At 36.7% G+C, this 20,545-nt stretch overlaps 1 protein-coding gene across 4 annotated transcripts in view; it reads left to right on the forward strand.

The window, feature by feature from the left end:
- LOC100398050 (disintegrin and metalloproteinase domain-containing protein 5) overlaps positions 1-20,545 on the forward strand; it is a 128,564-nt gene that overhangs the window by 72,373 nt on the left and 35,646 nt on the right. For all 4 annotated transcript variants that reach the window (XM_078347533.1, XM_078347532.1, XM_035270343.3 and 1 more), the window contains 3 exons: positions 4,898-5,096; positions 15,516-15,606; positions 16,224-16,455. In XM_078347533.1, coding sequence (XP_078203659.1) covers positions 4,898-5,096; positions 15,516-15,606; positions 16,224-16,455 — 522 coding nt within the window. The remainder of the gene's footprint in view (positions 1-4,897; positions 5,097-15,515; positions 15,607-16,223; positions 16,456-20,545) is intronic.

Raw genomic sequence — 20,545 nt, forward strand, 5'->3', positions numbered from 1 at the left:
AAGCTAAATACGAAATCCCTTATATTTCATGATTTTATTTGTAGAAAAGCTTCCAAAAGGCAAATGTATAGAGACAGTAAGTAGATTAGTGGTTACATGGGGCCAGCCACAAGCATGAGGATGAACTATAAATGGATACCAGGGATCTTATCCTATGGTAATAGAAATGTCCTAAACTTGGATTGTGGTGCTTGTTGCACAAATATGTAAATTTTCTTAAAATAGCACTGAAGTGTACACTTAATATAGGTGAATTCTATGGTATGTAAGTTATGAATTAAACCTCAATAAAGTTAAAAACAGAAAAGTTCACCATGACGAAGATGAACTCCCACCTAGTAGCCATGAAATATGTTTCTCCTGAATTTACTGATTGTGGACTCAAAAGTTGTGTTAGTTGATAATAAGTGAAAATAAAACTATTTGAGCATATTTTTAGGCTGTGGGAAATAACTATTAAAATGGTAACCTTGAAGCTTTTAAAGTGAGAATTGTAGAATGATGGAAATGTCATCCAGTATGTCAGTGGAGCAGTCGATATCTCTAAAAAGAAAAAGTAAATAAGAATATGGAGGTATTATTGAAAATAATATAATATGAGAAATGATGTGGCATAATAGAACAAAACTGAAATCAGAATGTTTGGATTTAAATTTATGTCTATACTTTAGTCATTCAGAATGTCATATAGTTGTAAGAATATAGCATGTAGTCTATTCAGATTGGCTTCCTCCGATTACCAACATACATTTATAGTTCACCTGTGTTCTATAGCTATATTTCACGGCTTGGTAGCTAATTGCTTTTTATTGCTGGATAATATTCAATTATATGAATGTACAAGAGTTTGTGTATGTATTTATTTATTGAAAGACATTTTGTTTACTTCAAAATTTTGGCAATAAATATGTAATAAACCTTTAAAAAATAAAAAAATCCATTACCCATCTTGTTAAGTCACATTATAGGCTCACAATTTCCTAACCTTAAAAACAGCATTTGTTCTAATTATTTAACAGGTATATATTTGGGGTACAATGCATATATATTTTTGGAATTGTTTTTTGAAAATATGCTAATTCAGTAAGCTATTCTTTATAATCATTTTATGTTGAGATTGCCACAGATTTCTGGACACACACACACACACACACACACACGAATAACCAAAAATAATAAAGTGACTCTGAGAAAAGCATAATTTTCAATAAATTCAAAAGGGCTACTCTGAAAGTAAAATTTATGTGTCAGAGTTTTATTGAACTAAGTAATGAGGGAACTAGGAAGAATAATAGGCTTGTTCAAAAGTATGCAACGAAACTATATAAATAGGATTTGGAAACAAAAGAACGTTAGAATAATATTGCTAAGTTCAAGACTGGTTAATATCCACAGGAAATAAACAATAATGTATTTGGTTATCTTATCTAAATGATAGGAATTATTTCCTATTCTATCAGACAAAAACCTAAAAGTTAATATGTAACTTCACTATGACAATTGACCAATATTTATCAGTTTCTTTGCTTTTTTTCTAGTCTCTATGTCATTTATTTCTGTTCTTATCTCTATTTCATTTTTTTCTACTAATATTGAACTTTGGTTTTTCTAGTTCGTTGAGGTGTAATTAACGTTAGGCTGATTTTTGATATCTTCTTTTTTGATGTAGATGTTTATTGCTATAAACTTCCCCACTAGAATGATTTTTGCTGACTCTGATAAGTTTTAGTATACTGTGTGATTATTATGGATTGTATCAAGATATTTCAAAATTTTAATGTAAATTTTAACCAAAAGTAGATCTACCATTTGATCCAGCAATCCTGCTCTGGGGTATTTACCCAGAGGAAAATAAGTCATTATATGAAAAAGACCCTTGTTTACACATATTTATAGCAGCACAGTTCACAATTGCAAAAATATGGAAGTTGTCTAAATGACTATCAACCAACAGGTGGATAAAGAACCAAAGAATTTGTGGTATATTTACGTGTGTGTGAGTGAGTGTGTATAGATATACACATGCAGCTAATGTATATATGTGTATATATGTATGTATACATACTCACACACACAGGTAATGTGATACCTTCACATTTGTCATTTTTGCTTAGTCTTGTTTTGGCTATGTGGGCTCTTTTTGTGTTCTCTAAATTATAGGATTGTTTTTCTAGTTCTGTGAAGAATGATGATGGTATCTTGATGAGAATTGCATTGTGTGTATATCTGTATATGCACGCACACACACACACAAACACACAATGTATACACACACACACACACACACACACAGTGGAATACGACTCAGCCTAACCTGGATGGAGTTGGAGACCATTATTCTAAGTGAAGTAACTCAGGAATGGAAAACCAAACATCATATGTTCTCATAAGTGGGAGCTAAGTTATAAGGATGCAAAGGCTTAAGAGTAATATAATGGATTCTTGAGATTTGAGGGAAACTATGGGAGTTGGGTGAGGGATAAAAGACTACACATTGGGTGCAGTGTACATTGACTGAGTGATGGGTACAACAAAATTTCAGAAATCACACCAAAAGAACTTATCCATGTAACCAAACACTACCTGTTCCCTCAAATTATTGAAATAATAATAATAATAACAATAAAGTTGAGATCCCGAACAAAAAGATGAGCCCATGAGGTGCACTTCTTGAGCCACACAATTCAGTTTATTTAATTTTATCTCCATGATTGTGAAAATATATTTTTTCAATATTCTAAAGTCATAACTCTCATATACATACAAAATAAAATATTTTTTAAATTATGATACTTTAAGTTCTGGGGTGCAGAATGCGCAAAATGCACAGGTTTGTTACATAGGTATACATGTGCCATGGTGGTTGGTTGCATCCATCACCCAGCCATCTACATTAGGTATTTCTCCTAATGCTATAGCTCTCCTATTCCCCTACCCCCTACTATTCCCTCCCCTATCTCCCTACCCACCCCCAACAGGCCTGAGTGTGTGATGTTCCCCTCCCTGTGTACATACGTTCTCATTGTTCAACACCCACTTATGAGTGAGAACATGCAGTGTTTTGTTTTCTGTTCTTGTGTCAGTTTGCTGAGAGTGATGGTTTCCAGTTTTATCCATGTCCCTGCAAAGGACATGAACTCATCCTTTTTTGTGGCTGCGTAGGATTCCATGGTGTATATGTGTCACATGTTCTTTATCTAGTCTATCATTGATGGGCATTTGGGTTGGCTCCAAATCTTTGCTATTTGAACAGTGCTGCAATAAGCATACATGTGTATGTGTCTTTAAAGCAGAATGATTTATAATCCTTTGGGTATATACCCAGTAATGGGATTTCTAGGTCAAATGGTATTTCTAGTTCTAGGTCTTTGAGGAATCCCTCACCACACTGTCTTCCACAATGGTTGAACTAATTTACACTCCCACCCACAGTGTAAAAGCATTCCTGTTTCTCCACATCCTCTCCAGCATCTATTGTCTCCTGATTTTTAAGAGTGAACCAGCAACCAGCAGAGTGGGAAAAAATTTTTGCAATCTACCCAGGGCTAATATCCAGAATCTACAAAGAGCTTAAAAAATTTGCAAGAAAAAAACAACCCCACAAAAAGTGGGCGAAGGATATGAACAGACATTTCTCAAAAGCAGACATTTATGCAGCCAACAAATATATGAAAAAAAGCTCATCATCACTGGTCATTAGAGAGATGCAAATCAAAACCACGTTAAGATACCATCTCATGCCAGTTAGAATGGTGATCATAAAATACTTTTAAGAGTTTTTTTTTAACCTCTCAATGGAGGAGCCAGCCAGATGATAAAACTTGATTCAAAAACCATTTGAGGAAGTGAATGTTCATAGGTATTTTTTAAAAATGTTAGAATAATATTTTCCTTGTAAAAGGAAACAAATTCTGAAGAAACAAGTATTGATACTTTCTCATTATACACATGCAAATTTTCCTTTATAAACACTTTGAATTATTGGTTTTGAATTAAATGTTTACTCTGTAAACTTGAGTGATACAAGTGGATATTGAATTTGTCTTCTCATCCACCACCTGTAGAATTTGTGTGAGATTTGGTGCAGATAGTAAATACTTGAAAACTTAAGAAAAATTTGGCAGAACCCAATTCTGAGAAGATAAATAAATGTTATGTAAGCCGGGCCTTCAGTGCCTTTGAAGGCTAGGAAAATTTTTATTTACTTTGTATAGGATAATGACCACAGCCATGGGAGATTGGGGCACGTGTTGAAGAAAGAAGAGTATTCAGAGATGATGATTACATGCTTCTTAGAAAAAGCAGGTTTATGAAAAGGGAAGCCCAGAAGCAATCAGCTAAAGAGTAAATGCTGAAGAGATCAGAAATATGTAATCATGAAAGTTATTTTTAAGTTTTTTGCAACATAAAATTTGAAATATGAAATTTTCTTCTTTGTGTTCTTAGAATATCTTAATCATTTATGTGATTAAATTTCTTGTGCATAAAAATATGGGTAATGCTTATAAGAGAAGCTAGAAACCCAAAGATAAGCAGACATCCATAAAGGAAAGAAAGACAAAGTGGAGCGAGGGAGTATAAAAATTACCTGTAATCCATTATGGCTATGCTCAGTTGGGCAGTTTCTGGTTTCTTCATATCAATCCCAAAGAAGAAATCAGCAGCCGTTTATAAAATGATAAATCCTCATCACAAACACTTAAAAAACATTGCAGGTTTTAAAAGGAGATATTTTAAGAATACCGTGTGATGCTTAAGTAGTTAACAAGAAGATTTAATTTTCTGATTGCTATTAGAAACTTATGGGAAAGAAATGGACTGGCATTTAGAGTCTACTGAGAAATAAATATCATGAATATTTAATATTTTAATATTTTATGTTTCTCTTTCTTCCTAGTTCAAACCAGTTAATACAATTTGTAGGAAATCAGTTGATAAAGAATGCGATTTCACTGAATTTTGCAATGGGAACCGTTCACACTGTATGCCTGACACTTATGCACGCGATGGAGAATATTGTGATTCGGGTGGAGCCTTCTGTTTTAAAGGAAAGTGTCGGAGTTTTGACAAACAATGTGATGATTTAATCGGAAAAGGTAATAATCATTATTTTCTTCTTAGTCACTAAATACTGATTATGCCAAAGTCTGTTAATGAAGTCTATGGAACAAAAATGTAAACATACATTTTAATGACTGAATTCTTGCATAATGTATATTAGCATTAAAGAAAAAAATTTTTTGTCATTTTCTTTTTTGAGACGGAGTTTCTTTGTCGCCCAGGTTGTAGTGCAGTGGCCTGATCTCAGCTAACTGCAATCTCTGCATCCCGGGTTCAAACGATCCTCCTGCTGCAGTCTCTCCAGTAGTTGGGATTACAAGAGCGCACTGTCACGCCTGGCTAAGTTTGTGTTTTCAGCAGGGATGGGGTTTCACCATGTTGGCCAGGCTTGTCTCAAACTCCTGGCCTCAAATGATCTGCTCGCCTCGTCCTCCCAAAGTGCTGGATTACAGGCGTGATCCACTGTGCCTGGCTCAAAAACGAGATTTTTTTGATTGTGAAATACAACAAAAAACCTCTCTGAATTTATATGGAATTCTTGTTCCTACAGAAAAGAAACTTCAAGTGAAAATGCAGTTTTTCAAAATATTATATAATATTTGTGGTGAGGATTTTAGTTTAGACTTAGAAGAAACAAGGGTTTTTAAAAAAAAAAATCAGAGAAGCATTGCTAATCACCGATTAGTTGGGTTTCAAAAGGCTTGCTGATAAGTGAGGGCTCAGTTCACTACCAATTTAGTCAATTTTGATAATTTTCTGTAAATGTCATTTGCTTCATTGGAAGATACAGGTTACTGAATGTTTGCAGTGCATGTTCTCTGAGAGAGTGAAATTTTTCATTCTTAGCCCTCCCTTGAGGTCTTCTCTAAACAGGTCATAGAAGAGATTTATAAATATTGTCTAGATCAATGTAAGGCCAGGAATTTAAGAAGGTGAGGTTTTGATTATTATTGTAATTTTGTTCTGCTTTGCTAAGAGAATCATTATTTGAAGCATGTGGCAAGACAATAGCTACAGACTTTAAAACATTGTTACATACAAACAAAGGGCCAGCTGCAGTAGCTCATGCCTGTAATCCTAGCACTTTGGGAAACAAAGGCAGATGGATCATACGGTCAGGAGTTAGAGACCAGCCTGGCCAACATGGGGAAACACCATCTCAACTAAAAATACAAAAATTAGCTTGGCAAGCTTGAGAGGCTGAGGCAGGAGAATCACTTGAATCCAGGAGGCAAGCAGTTTGCAGTCAGTTGAAATTGTGCCACTACACTCCAACCTGGGCAACAGAGCAAGACCTTGTCTCAGAAAACAAGCCTGTTTTTGTCTGGGAAAACGAAAACAAAACCATACAAACAAATGACCAGTAAAATGAGGAGGAATGGGACAGGTCTCCAGATCTATAATGAATGTTTCTTCAAGTAAAGCCAGGACTCAATGCTAGGCAAATTTAATTAGAGCCACATAGTGGGTTGCCAGTCAGGTGTCTTTCAGGCTATGCTCTTCACTACATATTTAGTATTATCAGTGATTTTGAGAGATTTTAAAGTCCTTTGTGAGAACTGCTGGAGTACAGGGATATTTGTTCCAAATAGTACAGTTTTTTGGGGGAGAAGGCAAGAGTGACTTCTAAAGCATCTTAATTTTAAAATAATGTATGTCCACTTCTAGTGACCACTTGTGTTAATGCATCTAGAAAGTGATAATTCTGCACCTGACTGCCAGTTAGTTTTTGTACTTATCGTTGAAAAACAATCTCACTTTGCTAGCCTCCTGAGGGCAATAGAAGGCTGTTGAAAATTTGCCCTCAATAGTAGCTATATTTCTTTTTTTTTAACTGTATATATATATTTTAATTTTTTATTGCATTTTAGGTTTTGGGGTACATGTGCAGAACATGCAAGACAGTTGCATAGGTACACACATGGCAGTGTGTTTTACTTCCTTTCTCCCCTTCACCCACATTTGGCATTTCTCCCCAGGCTATCTCTCCCCACCTCCCCCTCCCACTGGCCCTCTCCTTTTCCCCCCAATAAACCCCAGTGTTCAGTACTCCCCTACCTGTGTCCATGTGTTCTCATCACCCACCTATGAGTGAGAATATGCGGTGTTTCATTTTCTGTTCTTGTGTCAGTTTGCTGAGAATGATGTTCTCCAGATTCATCCATGTCCCTACAAATGACACGAACTCATCATTCTTGATTGCTGCATAATATTCCATGGTGTATATGTGCCACATTTTCCCAATCCAGTCTATTATCAATGGGCATTTGGGTTGGTTCCAGGTCTTTGCTATTGTAAACAGTGCTGCAATGAACATTTGCGTGCATGTGTCCTTATAGTAGAACGATTTATAGTCCTTTGGATATATACCCAGTAATGAGATTGCTGGGTCAAATGGAATTTCTATTTCTAAGGCCTTGAGGAATCGCCACACTGTCTTCCACAATGGTTGGACTAATTTACACTCCCACCAACAGTGTAAAAGTGTTCCTTTTTCTCCACATCCTCTCCAGCATCTGTTGTCTCCAGATTTTTTAATGATCGCCATTCTAACTGGCGTGAGGTGGTATCTCAATGTGGTTTTGATTTGCATCTCTCTGATGACCAGTGACAATGAGCATTTTTTCATATGATTGTTGGCCTCATATATGTCTTCTTTCGTAAAGTGTCTATTCATATCCTTTACCCAATTTTGAATGGTCTTGTTTGTTTTTATCCTGTAAATCTGTTTCTTTGTAAATTCTGGATATCAGCCCTTTGTCAGATGGGTAAACTGCAAAAATTTGTTCCCATTCTGTTGGTTGCCGATTCACTCTAGTGACTGTTTCTTTTGCCATGCAGAAGCTGTGGAGTTTCATTAGGTCCCATTTGTCTATTTTGGCTTTTGTTGCCAATGCTTTTGATGGTTTGTTCATGAAGTCCTTGCCTACTCCTATGTCCTGGATGGTTTTGCCTAGATTTCCTTCTAGGGTTTTTATGGTGCCAGGTCTTATGTTTAAGTCTTTAATCCATCTGGAGTTAATTTTAGTGTAAGGTGTCAGGAAGGGGTCCAGTTTCTGCTTTCTGCACATGGCTAGCCAGTTTTCCAAACACCATTTGTTAAACAGGGAATCCTTTCCCCAGTGCTTGTTTTTGTCAGGTTTATCAAAGATTGTATAGTTGTATGTATGTTGTGTTGCCTCCGGTGCCTCTGTTCTGTTCCATTGGTCTATATCTCTGTTTCAGTACCAGTACCATGCTGTTTTGATTACTGTAGCCTTGTAGTATAGTTTGAAATCCGGTAGTGTGATGCCCCCCGCTGTGTTCTTTTTGCTTAGAATTGACTTGGCTATGCGGGCTCTCTTTTGGTTCCATATGAAGTTCATGGTGGTTTTTTCCAATTCTGTGAAGAAAGTCAATGGTAGCTTGATGGGGATAGCGTTGATTCTGTAAATTACTTTGGGCAGTATAGCCATTTTTACGATATTAATTCTTCCTAACCATGAACATGGAATGTTTCTCCATCTGTTTGTGTCCTCTCTGATTTCGTTGAGCAGTGGTTTGTAGTTTTCCTTGAAGAGGTCCCTTACGTTCCTTGTGAGTTGTATTCCAAGGTGTTTTATTCTTTTTGTAGCAATTGTGAATGGCAGTTCATACTTGATTTGGCTTTCTTTAAGACTGTTATTGGTGTAGAAGAAGGCTTGTGATTTTTGCACATTGATTTTTATATCCTGAGACTTTGCTGAAGTTGCTTATCAGTTTCAGGAGTTTTTGGGCTGAGGCGATGGGGTCTTCTAGGTATACTATCATGTCGTCTGCAAATAGAGACAATTTGGCTTCCACCTTTCCTATTTGAATACCCTTTATTTCTTTTTCTTGCCTGATTGCTATGGCTAGAACTTCCAGTACTGTATGGAATAGGAGTGGTGAAAGAGGACATCCTTGTCTAGTGCCAAATTTCAAAGGGAATGCTTCCAGTTTTTGCCCATTCAGTATGATATTGGGTGTTAATTTGTCATAAATAGCTTTTATTACTTTGAGATATGTTCCATCGATACCGAGTTTGTTGAGGGATTTTAGCATAAAGGGCTGTTGAATTTTGTCAAATGCCTTCTCTGCATCAATTGAGATAATCATGTGGTTTTTGTTTTTGGTTCTGTTTATGTGGTGAATTACGTTGATAGACTTGCGTATGTTGAACCAGCCTTGCATCCCTGGGATGAATCCTACTTGATCATGATGGATAAGTTTTTTGATTTGCTGTTGCAATCGGCTTGCCAATATTTTATTGAAGATTTTTGCATCTATGTTCATCATGGATATTGGCCTGAAGTTTTCTTTTCTCGTTGGGTCTCTGCCGGGTTTTGGTATCAGGAGGATATTGGTCTCATAAAATGATTTGGGAAGGATTCCTTCTTTTTGGATTATTTGGAATAGTTTCAGAAGGAATGGTACCAGCTCCTCTTTGTATGTCTGGTAGAATTCGGCTGTGAACCCGTCTGGACCGGGGCTTTTTTTGTGTGGTAGGCTCTTAATTGCTGCCTCATCTTTTGACCTTGTTATTGGTCTATTCATAGTTTCAGATTCCTCCCGGTTTAGGCTTGGGAGGACACAGGAGTCCAGGAATTTATCCATTTCTTCCAGGTTTACTAGTTTATGCACATAGAGTTGTTTGTAATATTCTCTGATGATGGTTTGAATTTCTGTGGAATCTGTGGTGATTTCCCCTTTATCATTTTTTATTGCATCTATTTGGTTGTTCTCTCTTTTCTTTTTAATCAATCTGGCTAGTGGTCTGTCTATTTTGTTGATCTTTTCAAAAAACCAGCTCTTGGATTTATTGATTTTTTGAAGGATTTTTCGTGTCTCAATCTCCTTCAGTTCAGCTCTGATCTTAGTTATTTCTTTTCTACTGCTGCGTTTTGAGTTTTTTTGATCTTGCTCCTCTAGCTCTTTCAATTTTGACGATAGGGTGTCAATTTTGAATCTCTCCATTCTTCTCATATGGGCACTTATTGCTATATGCTTTCCTCTAGAGACTGCTTTAAATGTGTCCCAGAGATTCTGGCATGTTGTGTCTTCATTCTCATTGGTTTCGAAGAACTTCTTTATTTCTGCTTTCATTTCCTTGTTTATACAGTCAACATTCAAGAGCCAGTTGTTCTGTTTCCATGAAACTGTGCAGTTCTGGGTTGCTTTCTGAATTCTGAGTTCTAACTTGATTGCACTATGGTCTAAGAGGCTGTTTGGTATGATTTCAGTTGTTTTGCATTTGCTGAACAATGCTTTACTTCCGATTATGTGGTCAATTTTAGAGTAGGTGTGATGTGGTGCTGAGAAGAATGTATATTCTGTGGATTTGGGGTGGAGATTTCTGTAAATGTCTATCAGGTTTGCTTGCTCCAGGTCTGAGTTCAATCCCTGGATATCCTTGTTGATTTTCTGTCTGGTTGATCTGTCTAATATTGACAGTGGGGTGTTAAAGTCTCCCACTATTATTGTGTGGGAGTCTAAGTCTCTTTGTAAGTCGTTAAGAACTTGCCTTATGTATCTGGGTGCTCCTGTATTCGGTCCATATATGTTTAGGATCGTTACCTCTTTTTTTTGTATCGATTCTTTTACCATTATGTAATGGCCTTCTTTGTCTCTTTTGATCTTTGTTGCTTTAAAGTCTATTTTATCAGAGATGAGAATTGCAACTCCTGCTTTTTTTTGCTTTCCATTTGCTTGGTAAATCTTCCTCCATCCTTTATTTTGAGCCTTTGTGTATCCTTGCATGTGAGATGAGTTTCCTGGATACAGCACACTGATGGGTTTTGGATTTTTATCCAATTTGCCAGTCTGTGTCTTTTGATTGGTGCATTTAGTCCATTTACATTTAGGGTTAATATTGTTATGTGTGAATTTGATACTGCCATTTTGATGCTAGCTGGCTGTTTTGCCCATTAGTTGTTGTAGATTCTTTATTATGTTGATGCTCTTTAGCCTTTAGTGTGATTTTGGAATGGCTGGTACTGGTTGTTCCTTTCTATGTGTAGTGCCTGTTTCAGGAGCTCTTGTAAAGCAGGCCTGGTGGTGACAAAATCTCTGAGTACTTGCTTGTTCGCCAAGGATTTTATTCTTCCTTCACTTCTGAAGCTCAGTTTGGCTGGATATGAAATTCTGGGTTGAAAGTTCTTTTCTTTAAGGATGTTGAATATTGGCCCCCAGTCCTTCCGGCTTGTAGTGTTTCTGCCAAGAGATCTACTGTGAGTCTGATGGGCTTCCTTTTGTGTGTGACCCAACCTTTCTCTCTGGGTGCCCTTAGTATTTTCTTCTTTATTTCAACCTTGCTGAATCTGATGATTATGTGCCTTGGGGTTGCTCTTCTTGCAGAATATCTTTGTGGTGTTCTCTGTATTTCCTGCATTTGAGTGTTGACCTGTCTTGCTAAGTGGGGGAAATTTTCCTGGATAATGTCCTGAAGAGTATTTTCCAGCTTGGATTCATTCTCTTCGTCACATTCTGGTATGCCTATCAAATGTAGGTTAGGTCTCTTCACATAGTCCCACATTTCTTGGAGACTTTGTTCATTCCTTTTTGCGCTTTTTTCTCTGATCTTGGTTACTCATTTTATTTCATTGAGTTGATCTTCGACTTCTGATATTCTTTCTTCTGCTTGGTCAATTTGGCTATTGAAACTTGTGCATGCTTCACGAAGTTCTCGTATTATGTTTTGCAGCTCTTTTAATTCATTCATATTCCTGTCTAAGGTATCCATTCTTGTTATCATTTCCTCAAATCTTTTTTTATATCTTCTTTCAAGGTTCTTCGTTTCTTTGCATTGATTTAAAACATGTTCTTTTAGCTCACAAAAGTTTCTGATTATCTACCGTTTGAAGTCTAATTCCGTCATTTCATCACAGTCATTCTCCGTCCAGCTTTGTTCCCTTGCTGGTGAGGAGTTTTGGTCCTTTCTAGGAGGCGAGGTGTTCTGGTTTCGGGTGTTTTCCTGCTTTTTGCACTAGTTTCTTCCTATCTTTGTGGATTTATCCACCTGTCGTCTGTGTAGTTGCTGACTTTTCAATTGGGTCTCTGAGTGGACACCCAGATTGTTGATGATGAAGTGTTTCTGTTACTTGGTTTTCCTTCTACCAGTCTAGCCCCTTCGCTGTATGACTGCTGAGGTCCACTCCAGGCCCTGCTAGTCTGGCGTGCACCTATAGCAGTTGTGGAACAGTGAGGGATGCTACCAGATTCTTTTTCTGCTGTCTTTGTCCCAGAATGATGCCTGTCAAATGTCAGTCTTTTGGATATAGAGGGTCAGAGAGCTGCTTGAGGAGACAGTCTGTACTTTAAAGGAGCTCAGTTGCTGAGCTGTGAGCTCTGTTGTTCATTCAGGGATGTTAGGCTGCTATGTTTAATTCTGCTGCAACAGAACTCATAAAAAAACCCTTTTTTTTTAGATGCTCTGTCTGGGGGGGGTTGGGGCTTTATTTATGAGTGTCTGTTGCACTTTCCTGCCCAGCTAGGAGGTAGTCTAGTGACTATTTGCCTGCCGAGGCTCCACCCTGCTGGTGTGAGGTTCGCCCTATTGCTGCAGGCTCTGCCCTTCTGCTGCGGTCTCTGCCCTGCTTCCACAGGCTATGCCCTGTGGCAGAGTCTCTCTGTTGTAACGGGTTGCCTCGGCAATGGCAGGCTGCATCAGCAATGGGCATGTACCTCAGTAGGGGCAGTTTGCCTCGGTAATGGCGGACGCTCCTCCCTCACAGAGCTCACCCTCAGGGACCCTCTCCACCGGGAGCATTTGGAATCTCCGTTTTGTTTGTCCCACTGCACTACCCCAAATGCTGTTTTTCTGGAATCTCCTGGACTGGCTCACTGTCCAAGTCCCGTTCAGTCTCATGTTCAGCCCTCTCCAGTCTCAGGTTGCCCGTTCAACAGGGCACCCGGACCGGTGTGCTTTGTGCGGAGCACTGTGTAGCGCCCCTACAGCACGGTCCCCTGCCGCACCGGCTGCCAGCTGCACCAGCCAAAACCTCTTCCTGGTGTCTCTCTTATACCTGGGAATTTCTCCGTTCTGTGGGCAACAAAGATCCGTCTGGAAATGCGGCCCTGACTCACCCTCTCCATGCATTGACCGTGAGCTTCAATCCTGGGTTGTTCTCACAGTGCCATCTTGTTAGTAGCTATATTTCAATGCATATCAGATCCAATTCTTTGTACAGTAACATGCTGTACAGGTTTACAGCCTAGGAGCAATAGGCTATACCATATAGCCTAGGTGTGTGGTGGGCTATGCCATCTTCGTTTGTTTAAATACACTGTATGATGTTCACACAGCAATAGACACATTGCTCAGAACATACCCTCATCATTAGGCAACTCATGACTGTACTCAGCAAATATAAGGTAGTAGTATTATTAAATTATGACATGTGATCCCCAAAAATGTTCAATTTTTTGACTAGGTCATCTATGACCTGTCATTGTTAGCTAGAATGATCCTTAAGCAAGGTTTGATATAATTCTGAAGTAGGCATTAGTTTTGTATGCTAAAACCTATATACTATTTGTAAAACCTATCTAAAGATTCTTATATCACAGACCTAATACAAATCATCATGTGCCCCCAAATTGTTGGTTTTTGGACAAAATGTGCTAATGAGTTGTCATATTGAAAGACATAGCTTATTTATCAAGCAATAGCATTTAAAGTAGGGAAATCTATTGATCTACGGTAAATGAATGAGTTTAAGTATTTTTTTTTCCAAAAAAAAAAAAATTAAACGAGTGAAGGACAAACACCTTAACTATTTACCACCTTTTTCTAAGCTCTTTACCAAATCTGGTTTTTGTAAATGTCTGGCCCCTACCGTATGCTCCTCTTCAGGGTTATCTCTGCTGCTGAGGAAAATGCCTAAATCTCCCAGAGCCCTTGAATAATTAGGTGGCAGGACTGCCCTGGGCAGGTATCATCATCCTGGAAGGAAAAGAAATTTCTGGCCAGCAGTGGGTCACCCAGAGCAAAGGGGCCTTAAGAGTCAAAAACAAACAAACAAAACCAAAACAAAAAACCCACAGAAATTCCTTCCATTTTGACCCTCAAAAATGGAGCTGAAAGGGGGCACCACAGAGTTGTTAGGCTATTAAGAATTGTTGGAGATTTCAGGGGATGTGGTAATATCCCATGTTTTGCTGCTTTTTCTCCTGGGCAAGGTGGGCTGCTGGGGCCACTCTGGGTTGGGTCAGTGGGCTTCAGAAGTTTGCAGAGAAGGCTTCCTGGGCCTCACCAGGGAACCACTGGCTAATTGCAAAGGCTGTGCTTGTTCCTCACTAAAGCAGGGTTATGGAAAAATGATCTGTCCCAGGCTAGAGTTTTAGTATTTTTTTCATCATAGATTTTTTTTGCACTAATTTTGATTTCTTCATACTATTGCCTTCAGATGTTATTTATCTTTTATTCTTGAGTTATACCTTAAATTTTGAGTCATCCAAATTGTGACTCTGTATATAGTTTAGAGGAACTGGAAAGTTTAAATTAGACTTAATCAAAGAAGCACTTCGTTTGGAGCAATGCACACAAAAGCTGTTTACTTATTGGGTGAGTTCAAGAGTAGGCTTTATTGAAAAAGAATTGCTGCTGCTGATGGATTTCACTCATGAATCTGTCCTGGCCCGTTCTGCTGCATCTTGTACATGTATGAATCGTGCCTCTTAAGAGAATGAACTTTATAGTTCGTGTTCACCAAGTATGAAAACCTGTGAAATTATTGAAGAGAGCTCTCTTGTTAATTCACAGTGTTAACAACAAATGATCTCTATTTTGATTACATACGACAAACATGATCAGTGTAAGCTACCTTTAAACTACCAAGTCATAGTAAAGGGACAGTTATCATAGATGTTTGAATTTTTCAAAATTTTTCAATTATATGTAACTAAATATATAAAGGGCTGAAGTAGATGAATGTTGATATTCTCATAAGTTTAAAATCCAACAATTTTTATTTAGTGATTAGGATCTAATAATAATTATTAGGAACTAATCATAATCTAATAATGGAAGAGGACTCTAGTGTGGAGAGAGTTAAATGTTCTTTGTGTTTGTTATCATTATTGCACTACAGATACTATTTTTCTACCATTTCATTTGGAGTAAGAGTAAACAGCATGTTCACATTGGATAGGGAGGTAATGCAGGCAGTAATTTATAGGAAATAGAGAGGGAAACAGTTGCTTATTTGTCTAACAGTACATAACCATTATAATAATGTTGCTGTTCGTTTTCTGTTTGATGCAGAAGAAAGTCTTCTAGGATTATAAAAAGGAGATTGATTTTTAATCCTAGCTCTGCCCCCAGAAATTTTTTAGTTCTGAGTAATTATAAAATTTCCTGTGGATCACATTGTAATTTCTAGATTGAGTCTATCATTTCTATGATAAAACTTAAGTTCTGTATTGTAATTTACTTAAGTTTTTGTTGTTGTTCATAGGTGCAAGAGGTGCTCCGATTTTCTGTTTTGATGAAATAAATACCAGAGGAGACAACTTTGGAAACTGTGGCACAGAATATTGTTTTTTTCAGTATGTAATTAGAAAATTATAAATCTATTTGAAATGTGGGTTAGAGATTGCTAAAATCCTGGAAAACATATGCAGTAAAATGGCATTTTGGGGGTCAGGTTTTTCTTATTACATAATCTGAGCTGGACAGTGTTATCCACTGCCTACAAGAATATGTGTTCAGTGCCTGTGATGTTAAAACAACGACTATGAAAATGGCCTCTGTCTATTGTTGTGATAAGCTAGACATTGTTATGCAGCTTATATATATGATATATTTATAACACAGGTTATAAACATACATATTTATATACATCAAATGTGTGTAAGAATTACTTATCCTTTATACTATTGAAAAAACTGAAGACCAGAGATCGTTTTCTCAAATTTCAGCAACTATTATAGAACAGATCACAGCTGTAACAGTGTAAAAACCACTAGTTTTTCACTTGCCAGACAGCCTAATGAAACAAAAAAGAACCATATCATAAGTCGTCATGCCAAAAATATGTATTGAGAGAAAATCGTTGAAATTTGGATTTAAATTAGTAAAATACTTTTTAAAAATTTCACTGTATCAGCAATCTATATTATCACAATAAACAATAAGGTAATTTTTTTCTTCCATATGCTTCTAGGCATATTCTATGTGGAAAATTAGTCTGTACATGGGAACACAGAGATTTAATATCACGTCCAAATTTATCTGTGATTTATGCACATGTACGAGACCAAACATGTGTGTCTACAGTTCTACCCAGGAAAAAGCCACCTCCAGTAAAGCCACCTGCTTCAAGCACAATGTATTATTACGTTGAAGACAGAGATGAAACATTTGTGCAAGATGGTTCCATGTGTGGTCCTGATATGGTAATTAGAACTACAAAAATTAAAGTGTTTACAAATTATTTTTCTGGTTATATTCATTTTGACAATATACTCTCCAATGCATTCATTTCCCAATTTTTTTCTTGTGGTAAAATACATGTAATATAAAGTTGCCATTTTAACTTTTTTAAGTGTACAATTTAGTGGTGTTATATACATTCATAATGTTGTACAACCATCACTACCCTCTATCCTCATAAATATTTTCATGTTGTAAAACTAAAACTCATTTCATTACACAATAACTCCCCATTCATTCCTCCCGTGGTTCTCTGAAAAACCACCATTCTACTTTTGACTCTAATAAATTTGACTACTATAGGTATCTCACATAAGTAAAATAATGTAGTATTTTTCTCTGTGTCTTATTTCATTTAGCAAAAGCCCTCAAGTTTCAGCTATGCTGTACTATGTCAGAATTTCCCTCATTTTTAAAGCCAAATACTATTCTGTTGTATTTACATTCTTCATTTTGTTTGCCCATTCATCTGTTGATGAACATTTGGGATCATTCTGTGTTTTAGCTGTTATAAATAATGCCACTATACTCAAGGCAGTACAAATATATCTTCAAAACTATGCTTTCAATTTCTAGGTGTATATACCTGGAAGTAGAATTGCTGGATCACATGGTAATTCTATTTTTAAATTTTTGAGGAACGACTGAACTGTCTTCCATAGTGGCTATACCATTTTACATTTCTACTAGCCATGCATAATGGTTCCAGTTTCTCCACATCCACACCACACTTACTTTTTTTTGTTTCCGATAGTAGCCATCCTAATGGGTGTGAAATGGTATCTCACCACGGTTTTGATTTGCATTTCCCTAATGATTAGTGATTTTGAGATCTTTCATGTCTATTGACCATTTGTATATCTTCTTTAGGCAAATGTCTATTTAAGTGCTTTGCCCGTTTTAAAATCTCCTTTTTTTTGTTATTGAGTTTTAAGAATTCTCTATATATTTTGGATATTACTCTTCTTATATGATTTAAAATATTTACTTTCATTGTTTCATTTGCTTTTTACTCTGTTGATAGTGTCTTTTAATGCACAATGAAAAACAATTACGAAATCCAATTAGTCTATTTTTTCTTTTGTTGTATCTACTTTTGATCTATACAATAAATAGCTGGCAGACTCAATATTATGAAGCTTTCACCCTATATTTTATTCTAAGAGTATTATAGTTTTAAGGTCTTATGCTTACCTTTAGGATCCATTTGAGTTCATTTTTGTATGTGGTGCTATACAGACACATTTTGTATGTGGTGTTATAGGATCCATTTTGAGTTCATTTTGTATGTAGTGCTCATTTTTGTATGTGTTGTTAAAGCCACATAAGGGTTCAGTTTTATTCTTTTGCATGTGGAAATCTAGTTTCTCCAGTACCATTTGTTGAAAAGACTGTTTTTTCTCCATTAAATGGTCTCAGCACACTTGTAAAAATTCGGTGGTACCTTTTGACCATATATGCAAGCCTTTATTTATGGGCCATTTATTCTATTCCATTGGTAATATATTAGTCTTTATGCCAGTACCACACTGTTTTCATTCCTGTAGCTTCCTAGTAAGTTTTGAAATTGGGAAATGTGACTCTTTCAGCTTTGTTCTTCTTTTTCAAGATTGTTTTTGGGGTGTATTGTGATTCTATATAAATTTTAGTATAAAATTTTCTATTCTGTAATAAAAATCATTGGGATTTTTATGGTAATTGCTTTGAATTTATAGATCACTTTGAATAGTATGAACATCTTAAACTCCATTGTTAAATTAATTATTAAGTACTTTAAGTACTTTTTGATGCTATCATAAATGGAAATGTATTCATGGTATCCCTTTCATAGCGTTTATTGTTACTGGTATAGAAATGGAACCGGTTTTGGTATGTTGATTTTCTATTTTGCCCCTTTGTTGAATACATTTGTTATTTCTAACAGTTTGATGTAGTCTTTACAGTCTTCTATCTATAAAATTACGTCCTCTGGAAACAGAAAAGTTTCAATTCTTCCTTTTCAATTTGGATGATCCCTTTTATTTCTTTTTCTTGCCTAATATTTTTAACTAGAACTTATATTATAATGTTGAATAAAAGTGGTGATAGGGAGTATCCTTGCCCTGTTCTTGATCTTAAAGGAAAAGCTTCAGAGTCTTATCATTAAGTATACTGTAAGTATGGGATTTTTATATATGAATTTTTATCATGTTGAGGTAGTTTTCTTCTACCTCATGTGAGTGCACTTTGAGTATTTATATCATGAAAGGTGTTGAGTTTTGTTAAATGCCTTTACTTCATCAATTAAGATGATCATTTTGTTTTTCTCCTTCATTTTATTGTGGTTATTACATTGATCAGTTATCATACATTGAACCATCCTTGCATTCCAGAAATAAATCTCAATTGGTCATAGTGTATATGCCTTCTAATATACACTATGCAGTTTGCTGGCATTTTACTGAGGATTTCTGCATTTATGTTCATAATGATTATTGGTCTGTATTTTTTCTTTGTAGTGTATTTGGTCGGCTTTGATATCAAGATAATGCTGGCCTTATAAAATGAGTTAGAAGACATTTCCTCTTCTTCATGTTTTTGGAAAAATTTGAGAAGGACTGGTATTAATCCTTCTTTACATATTTGAAGCCATTATGCCCAGAAATTTTTTTCCTAAGAAGGTTTATGATACTTTTTTTTTTTTAATTTTTTATTGGATTATAGGTTTTGGGGTACATGAGCAGAGCATGCAAGACAGTTGCGTAGGTACACACATGGCAGTGTGCTTTGCTTTTCTTCTCCCCTTCACCCACATTTGGCATTTCTCCCCAGGCTATCCCTCCCCACCTCCCCCTCCCACTGGCCCTCCCCTTTTCCCCCCAATAGACCCCAGTGTTTAGTACTCCCTTTTCTGTGTCCATGTGTTCTCATTTTTCATCACCCACCTATGAGTGAGAATATGCGGTGTTTCATTTTCTGTTCTTGTGTCAGTTTGCTGAGGATGATGTTCTCCAGATTCATCCATGTCCCTACAAACGACACAAACTCATCATTTCTGATTGCTGCATAACATTCCATGGTGTATATGTGCCACATTTTTCCAATCCAGTCTATTATCAATGGGCATTTTGGTTGATTCCAGGTGTTTGCTATTGTAAACAGTGCTCCAATGAACATTCGTGTACATGTGTCCTTATAGTAGAACGATTTATTGTCTTTTGGATATATACCCAGTAATGGGATTGCTGGGTCAAATGGAATTTCTATTTCTAAGGCCTTGAGGAATCGCCACACTGTCTTCCACAATGGTTGAACTAATTTACACTCCCACCAACAGTGTAAAAGTGTTCCTTTTCCTCCACATCCTCTCCAGCATCTGTTGTCTCCAGATTTTTTAATGATCGCCATTCTAACTGGCGTGAGATGGTATCTCAATGTGGTTTTGATTTGCATCTCTCTGATGACCAGTGACGATGAGCATTTTTTCATATGATTGTTGGCCTCATATATGTCTTCTTTCGTAAAGTATCTGTTCATATCCTTTGCCCACTTTTGAATGGGCTTCTTTGTTTTTTTCCTGTAAATCTGTTTGAGTTCTTTGTAAATTCTGGATATCAGCCCTTTGTCAGATGGGTAGACTGCAAAAATTTTTTCCCATTCTGTTGGTTGCCGATTCACTCTAGTGACTGTTTCTTTTGCTGTGCAGAAGCTGTGGAGTTTGATTAGGTCCCATTTGTCTATTTTGGCTTTTGTTGCCAATGCTTTTGGTGTTTTGTTCATGAAGTCCTTGCCTACTCCTATGTCCTGGATAGTTTTGCCTAGATTTCCTTCTAGGGTTTTTATGGTGCCAGGTCTTATGTTTAAGTCTTTAATCCATCTGGAGTTAATTTTAGTGTAAGGTGTCAGGAAGGGGTCCCGTTTCTGCTTTCTGCACATGGCTAGCCAGTTTTCCCAACACCATTTGTTAAACATGGAATCCTTGCCCCATTGCTTGTTTTTGTCAGGTTTATCAAAGATTGTATAGTTGTATGTATGTTGTGTTGCCTCCGGTGCCTCTGTTTTGTTCCATTGATC

Source organism: Callithrix jacchus, chromosome 13, assembly GCF_049354715.1.
Source record: "Callithrix jacchus isolate 240 chromosome 13, calJac240_pri, whole genome shotgun sequence".
Taxonomy (NCBI): domain Eukaryota; kingdom Metazoa; phylum Chordata; class Mammalia; order Primates; family Cebidae; genus Callithrix; species Callithrix jacchus.